The sequence below is a fragment of the Coenobita brevimanus genome, chromosome 81, assembly GCF_032717465.1.
Source record: "Coenobita brevimanus isolate Jiangsu-jjx chromosome 81, ASM3271746v2, whole genome shotgun sequence".
NCBI classification, from domain to species: Eukaryota; Metazoa; Arthropoda; class Malacostraca; order Decapoda; family Coenobitidae; genus Coenobita; species Coenobita brevimanus.
This window is the reverse complement of record NC_137034.1, coordinates 6691368-6701367: the sequence shown is the minus strand read 5'-3', so window position 1 is coordinate 6701367 and position 10000 is coordinate 6691368. Positions and strand designations below refer to the sequence as shown.

The 10000-nt window shown below is 42.0% G+C and overlaps 1 protein-coding gene across 1 annotated transcript in view; it reads right to left on the bottom strand.

Moving 5' to 3' along the window:
* Positions 1-10000, bottom strand: part of LOC145409543 (uncharacterized) — a 147216-nt gene that overhangs the window by 49507 nt on the left and 87709 nt on the right. The window contains exon 7 of the mRNA XM_080279930.1: positions 9741-9822. Within this exon, the coding sequence (XP_080136056.1) occupies positions 9741-9822 (82 nt within the window). The remainder of the gene's footprint in view (positions 1-9740; positions 9823-10000) is intronic.

Here is a 10000-nt window from a genome sequence, read left to right as displayed (position 1 = left end):
ACACACACACACACACACACACACACACAGTTTCCTCAACATTCCTTCACCTACACACTCACATTCCCCCTCCACTCTTTTATATGCCTTACTCTGGACATAAACTTGACAGTCCGTTCCTTGAGGCCATCAGTTCCCCTACATGTCACACCTTCACATATCACCGCCTAGTCATTCATCCACCCACATACCTTGCCATCCACCTTTCTACGTACTCTCTCTCTCTCTCTCTCTCTCTCTCTCTCTCTCTCTCTCTCTCTCTCTCTCTCTCCTCACCAATCCATATCCCTATTAGCCTTTCAAAAACACAATAAATCCGTCTTGTGCTCCCTCTAATACACCTCTATACATCATTTATTTCTCCAGTGCAAAATACACCCTTCACTCAGAATTTATTAGCCTGTGAAGAATGTATTGTATTTATATTGTATTTTGCCTATGTTCTTAAAGGGATAAATTCTGTGGATAAGTGTGTGTTCTGAATGGAGGAAAGTGTGTGTTTCTTGGTGGTCTGTACGTGGTTCTGGGAAAGGAATCATGTTTGCATACCGAAATGTGTAATTCACCGGGTCGGTCAGGATCACTTGATGGTCGTGATCACTTGATGGTCGTGATCGTCAGCTTTTACCCTCCCGGAAGGGAGCTGAGAGCTCATATAGTCCGATCTAAGGGCAAGGCTGTGACCTTCACACACGCACACACCCGTCCCCTTGCTCAAGGGGGACAGTAACCACCCACTTCGTCAGTGAAACTTTTCGCAACCTGAGCGAGGCGCGAACTCCCGTCCACCAGTTGGCAAGCGAGAACGTTACCACTGCACCAGGAGCGGTGTGTGTGTGTGTGTGTGTGTGTGTGTGTGTGTGTGTGTGTGTGTGTGTGTGTGTGTGTGTGTGTTTTATTTTAGGCGTGGTGTGGTTGCTAGGGAGTGAGTGATGTTTGTTCTTGATTTGAAGATTAAAAGAAACACACACACACACACACACACACACACACACACACACACACACACACACACACACACACACACACACACACACACACACATTTTAGTCATACGAACATACAGTAAATAAGTCAAGTTGATTGATATTTTACGAGTGAGAAATGTTAAATTGTAAGGTGTTATACTAGTTTGGTCTTACGATCAGACTACGGGCGTTTCCTCTTGAGAATAGTGTAGCCTAGAATCTCTCTCTCTCTCTCTCTCTCTCTCTCTCTCTCTCTCTCTCTCTCTCTCTCTCTCTCTCTCTCTCACCCTAACATCAAGTGGTTTGTGGTTTAATAATATCTCCATGACAAAGAGGTCCTTCCATTAGCATTAATTAAGTCATTAGAATTATGTATACCTTCCCGGAAGAAGCTCATTTGGTGGGTAAATGGAGCGAACTGTTCTCATTTACCTAATTAAAAGTTGATAAAAGTACAAGTGCCATTTCTAAGTGGTGTGATAAGTGAGTGAAGTAGTTGAGGGAGTGTGAGGAGGAGTGTGTTTGTAGTCTGATTTATCATCATCATCGTCATCATCATCATCTTCGTCATTGCCATCGTCATCATCATCATCATCTTTATTATCGTCATCATCTTCATCATTATCATCATCATCATTATCGTCATCATTATTATTATCATCGTCATCATCATCATCATCATCATCATCATCATTATCATCATCATCATCATCGTCATCATCATCGTTATCGTCATCATCATCATCATCATCGTCATCATCATCGTTATCGTCATCATCATCATCATCATCACTTTCTGCCTCACCACCCTGCCTCACGCTACCACACCCTACCTCACCCTTCTGCCTCGCTCTGCCATACTCTTCTGCCTCACTTTACCTAAATCTACCTTCCCTCCATGCCGTATTCTGCCTTTCTCTGCCTCACCCGTCAACCTCACTCTACCTCACTCTACCTTCCAGTATTTTACCCCTCACCTCACTCTGCCTCATCCTTCTACCTCACTCTCTCACTCTGTTTCCTTCTAACTCACTCTGCCTCACTCTTCTGCCTCACTTTGCCATTCTCTGTCACCTCACTCTTTCTCACTCTACCTTACCCTACTCCCAGTCAGTCTCACTCTACCCTACCTCACCTAACTCACTCCACCTCACTCTAACAAGTTAAAATATTCACTTAACTCGGCCAGAGAGAGAGAGAGAGTACTTCAGAAAACCCAGACTTGTGTGGTGTGAATACATTAATGGTCGTGGGAAATTACCATATACTTAACTTCCAGGCTGGGGATAGGAAAAGCATAATTGAGAAGTCTGTTTTATTTTTAAGTTATTTTTCTAGTTCTCTTGGGATTTGTTTAGTATTTTAGGTAACGTTTTTTCTTTTCTGTTTTATTATTAGTAAAGGGAAAAAGTGTGGGATTAACTGAAGTATAGTATGTGTGTGTGTGTGTGTGTGTGTGTGTGTGTGTGTGAGAGAGAGAGAGAGAGAGAGAGAGAGAGAGAGAATTAAGCCTCACCATATACTTACGACAGTGGCAACTTTAACTCCCAGGTCAGGATACGAAAAAAATACAGGGACTTTTACGATTTCTCTCTCTCTCTCTCTCTCTCTCTCTCTCTCTCTCTCTCTCTCTCTCTCTCTCTCTCTCTCACACACACACACACACACACACACACACACACACACACACAAACAACGTTAAATCACTCCTCCCACTCAGTAATCCATTTTTCATTCATCTCAGTCTACTTCCAGACGGTTTTTCTCAAGGTAGGAAGGAAGCCTCTATTAATCTAGGGGTTAATGGGTCTTATCAAATCCCTTTAATTGCAAAAAATATCGATAAAGATTAATAAAATCGTCAGGAGGCGGCTGGAAAATTTAAGTGCCGTTTTAGTGAAGGTTTTCAGGTCTAACTCGTCTCCTACTCTGAGCCTTCACGTGATACAGATGGCACAGATGACACAGGACACAGATGGCACAGATGACACATGACAGATGGCACAGATGGCACATGACATAGACGACACTGATGACACATGACACAGATGGCACATGACACAGATGACACGACACAAATGACACAGATGGCACAGATGACACACGACACAGATGGCACAGATGGCACAGATGAGGCATGACACATATGACACAGATGGCACAGATGACACACATGACAGATGGCACAGATGGCGCAGATGACACAGATGACTCGTTTCGCTTGCCTAGTCTCTCCCTCAACAATGCACAATTCCTGAAGTCATTTCCATACTTGTTTGTCATGCATATCAAGCGCTTGTCATGCATATCACTCCACTCTCTCTCTCTCTCTCTCTCTCTCTCTCTCTCTCTCTCTCTCTCTCTCTCTCTCTCTGTCCAAAATCCATCTTATTTTTCTGCTAACACACCAACCCCTCATCGTCCCTTTAGCTTCAGTAACATACAGCACATTTCTTCATCGTCTCTGTGTTCTTGACGTCTCCTTCCTCGTGATCTATCCTGGAATATTTCTAATACTACTCTTGCAAAATCAGTTTCTCAGATGCTGGGTGTGCTGAAGCGACCCTTTGTATATAACATTAGGAAATTATGTCGATATTAGACTGGAATATAAAAGACAGTATGAAGGTGTTATGTGTAAAATTAATTGATAGGGAAGAAGTGTTAATAATTTTCCTCGACTTCTTATAAGTGTGTATCAGAGCTGAATAGCACCTTCCCATCCCCCTAAACAGTGAATATGCCAGTTTTGATGCATATAGATTCATTCACAAGAGTTATGTACATACTTATATAACAACCACCCATCTATCCTTCCAACCATCCATCCATCCACACATCCATCCATCCATCCATCAGCCTACCCAACTATCCACCCATCCATTCATATATACATACATACTGACAGACAGACAGGCAGGCATTAAGACATATAGATACATATATGGAAATTAAATCGATTCTCGTGGCGACTCTTTCGGATTCGCTAACGATAATACAACATATTTTTAATCGATCTATTCAGCCAGGAGTCGTAAATGCCAGGTGAGAATTCTGCGCTGCCCATTTTTCCACCTCCAGCCGTCCGGATTCCAGAAAATATAAAGTTAAAATCACCGCACTGCTGACGGGAAGAAAAAGTCAATCTCCTGTTACAGCCTCACTAATCCAGACAGAGAAAAATGTCTGGCTTGAACACTGCCTCGGTATTGTGGCTTGTCCATGTTGCTTCAGATTTTTACCTACGTTGCAAGACCAGGTAAATGAGAGCGACGGGAGCTTATCTTATTGCTGGAGAAAACTTTGAATTAAACCCCACTGCACTCTAGGTAATATTAATCCCACAGCACTCATTTAAACAGGGTATACTCGTACTTTGATGGCCTTTTTCTACCCGCTTCTCAACTCAGCTCATCACGTTTTTTCCATACCCATTTTTTTTTTTACCCACAACCCGCACTCGAACCATTAATCCTACAGCACCCATTTTCACTCTGCATACTCTCATGCCTCCTCCCCACCCCCTACCAGAGTCCCACCTCATCCCACCCATTTCTCTATCACCCACGCCCTTTGATTTACTCTCTCACCCCTCTTTACCCTTCCTCTCTCTCCTTCTCCTTCTCTCTTCCCCCTCTCCTTTCTCTCTTCCCCCTCCTTTCTCTCATCCTCCTCCCTTTTCTCCTTTCCCTGACACTTATTCTTGAGTATATCTTAAAATACACCTTCACTACACTCAAAATACTACTCTTTCAACGCCATTTTTACAAGACATACTTTCCTATCCGACACCCACCATCCTCCACCATCACAGCCCATCTCACCCACTCCTTTCCCATCACATTTCTTGACCCCACTTTGACGGTTTCATATCACGACGCAGGTCACTCGGTTGACTAGCGCTCTTGTTCATAATACGGTTCGCAAATTACGTGTTTTTCAAGTAATTAGTACAGGGAGAGCCATATGTAGCGCCTCACTAGGAATTCGCCTGGAATTTTGTGTTGCTGAATGGCTGTCTTGTATGGGCGTGAGTGTAGCAGTGGGGGTAGGATGTGAATAAATAATGTGACCTACTCCTTATAATGTACACTCTCTCTCTCTCTCTCTCTCTCTCTCTCTCTCTCTCTGCTAAACACAAACACATGCACACACACACACACATGAAATACAAACCTACACACACAGACAACACAAAAACAAACCTACACACACACACACACACACACACACACACACACACACACACACACACACACCGTCTTCCTTTCGCTAGATTTATGTCTGTGTTTTTCCTACATTTGCCTTTGAGTTTCTAATCTTGCAAATGGGCCCACAGGAACACACATGCATCCTTAAACACAACACACACACACACACACACACACACACACACACACACACACACACACACACACACACACACACACACACACACACACACACACGTACTGTATACCATTATGAACATACGGACAAACACATACACACATACATAGAAGTCTGTCAACACACATCCAATCAGACTGGCACGCACACACACGCGCGCACACACACACACACACACACACACACACACACACACACACACACAGCATACATAGAAGCCAATCAACACACATCCAATCAGACTGGTACACACACACACACACACACACACACACACACACACACACACACACACACACACACACACACACACACACACACACACACACACACACACACACACACACACACACACACACACACACACACACATACACGCACGCACGCACACACACACACACACACACACACACACACACACACACACACACACACACACACACACACACACACACACACACACACACACGCAACCTTTTTCAGTCGTAATGGTTTGTATGTTTATAAATGAAACTAATCTAATTTTTTTCCATGAATACCTGTCAATTTCCAACGCAAATTCTGTTCAGTTTTCATGTATATATTTTTGACTATATATCAGTTCGTTAAATGAAGTTACCTAAATAATATATCCCTTGAATATTTATGTCTGTCTACCTATCTATCTATCTATCTGTTTATTTATCCACCTACCTAACTACCTACCTACCTACTTGTCGATATGTCTATCTATTTATCTATCTACCTACCTACCTACCTACCTACCTACCTACCTATCCATCTATCTGTCCATCCATCTACCTATATCTGCCTCTCTTCCTACCTGCCTATCTATGTTAGTCTCCCTACCTACTTACCTACATACCTACCTACCTACCTACCTACCTACCATGCTACCTATCTACCTACCTACCTACCTACTTACCTACCTCCCTCCCAACCCAATAACAAACGTAATTCCTAAAACACAAACTAGCATCAAGGGGAAAACTTAAAAAAAAAAACACACACACATTCCCTTATCGATTTCCAGTGTACTTCCTCTTTCCAGTTTTCCCCTCTCTCTGTCCAAAGCCTTTCTGGGTCCCTTCCCCTCCTCGCAAAGAGTAAAATGAATAAAATGAATGAAGTACAATGAATAGGACAAATAGAATGGCTGAAAAATGAATGTGGGCTTAGGTAGGAATAGGTGCATGAGTTGGCAGGAGAAATATAATTGTTGAAAGTCAGTCTGCTTTCTTTTCCTTTCTTGCAGAGTGAAATGAATAAATGAAAGAAAATATACACTAAAGAATATATGCATGCTTAAATAGAAATAAATAAGTCCAGTTCGTATGGTAAAAAAATGATCAGTAACACAAAAGATTAAAAATTAGAGTGAATTATCTAATGTCTCTCAAGTTCCTTCTCCTCCTTGTAAACTTTGAAAATTGACATATCTTCATCTTGTATCCTGAGCTGTGACAATAGATTTACTCTAGAATATGGTGCTAGTCATGAAGAAGTGTCATGGAAAACACGTAGAGCCGTAACATTGTCTTTTTCTGCCACTGAACTACATGGAATGAGGTTAAAATTGACAGGAATTTTTGCCAAGTTAAGGGAAAGAACTGTAGCTGTGACAGTTTTGAAAAAATAAAACTAGAATATGTTGCTAGTCATGAAGAAGTGTTGTGAAGATAATGTAGAGTCATAGCATTGTCTTGCCACTGAGCTACGTGAAATCAGGTTAAAAAAGGACGAAAATCTGTGCCAGGCTAAGGTGAAAGAACTAAGGAAAAACTCTAGTGTAACTCTTATCCCCTTCGCCCATTGTCCACGGTTCAAAGACTTCTACTACGCCTCCATACCGCCTTTACTTCCTCTAATTGCTAACTAACTCGCCTAACTCAATTAACTTTTCTCTGGTCTTCCCTTCCCCTACCATCCACCACCCCTTTCGCCTCCTATTAGCTCCCATTAACCCCTCCATTCCCACCTTTCCCTCCATATATTCCCTCTTTCCTTTTGTTTACTAATTTCCTCAGTGGACTATTACCTAACCATCTCATATTTCACCCTCTTCAAGCCTATGTTAACTGCCCATTAACAGCTGTTTCCTCAATCCACTCACTCCGATTGTTATCATTACAGTCTTATTTCTCTTTCCATTACCTCTTCTAACTGCTTTCTAACTAAATAAATGGACTTTTCTCTCTGGCCGTCTCTCCCCTGCTTTCCACCACCTTTTCTTCCATCTCTCTCCTCTTGTTCCCTTCTCCCTTACCTGCTAGCTCCCTCATTCCATATACTGCCTTCTTAAATTACTCATCTCTTTTTCTTTCATATGCTTACACTAATAGCTAGGTAATTTTCGCCCATTTCCAAGCCACTTTTTCACATGCATTCTTTAAATCTCTGTTCACTAACCATTACCTGCTATCTTCTCAACCCACTCACTCAGATTCTTACCTCTATATCATTTGTATTTCCCTTACCTTCTCTGATTGCCAGCGAACTAATTGAATAACAGAGTAAAGCTTTTCTTTCACATCTTCCCTCCCCTACCGTCCTCCACCTTCTGTACCTTGCATTACCTCTCATTACCCCTCATTAACTCCTCTCTCACCTGGTCGCTTCACCTCTACATTTTCTACGATGCCCACACCAACACTGCCCATTTTTCTTCCTTTACTGTCATTATTTATTTACTTATTTTATGGTCTTTCTGGTGAAGTGCAGTGCCATCAACATGTACTTCATTGTATCTCCATTTTCTTACGATAAACAAACATTTATTATCGATTTTTCTTTTCTTTTCTTTCCTAACTGCTAACTCTATACTGTTTTTACCCTTACTTGGTCCAGTTTTTCGTCCTCTTGCAGCTTATTTCATGTGCCAGAAAGATAATGCTGCTGGTCTTTATCCTTTCCATAGTGTTTCTTTGGGACTGGCATCATATTCTAATGCTAATCCCTCCTTATAACTCAGTATTCAAAATAGGGAGTTGGGATTTTTAGGCCAAGTTAGAGTAAAACATGTATAGCTAATCCAAATTACCCGTAGCCCATTCTTCCCTGCCTCTCACCACCCTCTCCAACCCTCTATCATCTCCTTCCCTAATACCTACCTTCCTCCTCCCTTTATCTCCTGGACTGGCGCACTATTTTTACGCTTCCCTTTGCTTTTCTTAAACTTTCACGGCCCGTCTTGCCTTTTATTACAGTCTGTTGACTCTTATAATTACCATTTTCTCTTCGTTTTTATTTACTACCCTATATGACCCTCTCTAACCTTTACTCTCCCCCATCCTCGCCCCTCCTCTACGCTCCCCCCCACCCTCGCCCCTCCACTACCCTCCCTCACCCACGTCCCTTCATTACTATCTTCTCTCCTTTAATAAAATCGCTTTGTAGTAACAGTAATAAAACATGTCACGCGTATTTTGGGTTGACCTCCTAGCATCTATCAGCTTTTTTTTTACAGTTCACAAAGCTCTGTAGTTGTGTGTGTGTGTGTGTGTGTGTGTGTGTGTGTGTGTGTGTGTGTGTGTGTGTGTTTTCCCAGAAGCCATCACTACCTGCAGTACTTCCTGACATAAATAAAATAGAGACATGGACAAAATATACGTCACACTATCAAATGAATCACACTATAAATCACATAGTCGTATCAGTCGCCCACCACCCATCACACACACACACACACACACACACACACACACACACACACACACACACACACACACACACACACACCATCAAACCACCCATTTTTCCACGCTTCGTAAACTTTAATTATTCTTTTTACTTCCTTTGTTTTCTCCCCCTTAAAGTGGCTGTTATATCGCCTCATTCTTTCTGGCGAGTGACGATCAGATAATTCCTAATAATTCCTTGTCATCTCCCCTCCCTATAATAACAATGTTCAGAGTTATATTATGTGCGGTATGGTTTTGTGAGGAATTCAGATTTTAGTATTATTCGTTAAGTTCACGTGTTTGGTAACTTTATTCTCGCTAGCCTATTTTTCTCTCTTTTTTTAACTCTTCCTTTACTTCCCTCTAGCTCCTTGTTTTCCATTCTTCTCTCTCCTCTCCCATCCTTTTCTCTTCCCTTCCTTCCCTTCCTCTCCCTTCTTTCTTCCCTTCAGTTCCTTCCTTCCCTCCCCTTCCCTCACTTCCCTCCCTCAATTGTAAACCTCCTAGACCTCTTCCCACTCAGAGCACATCCCTTCTCCACAGACTCAGATACCCTCAGTCTCACTCATGCACATACACATACCTACACTTACATATACACATACATCCACATCTCCACTTACACATGCTCGCTCTTACACGATTGACTTAAACGTACACATACACATATCTATACGTACACATACACTACATGTACACTTACCAGGGGTGTAGATGGGCTAAGCTGTCGACCACCCAGCCACCACTGAACAATTGGTTCCGGAGAGGCCCCCACCACACGACACCTAAGCACAGGGAGAGTAGGAGTGGGAATAATAATAATAATAATAAAAAAAAATAACAATAAATTAATAATAAAGTTGATGATGATGAATGACAGGTAAATTTTTATTTACATGAGGATTAACATGAATAGTAACATCAGTGGCGACAACAATGATTGCTATAATAAGAGTATTACTA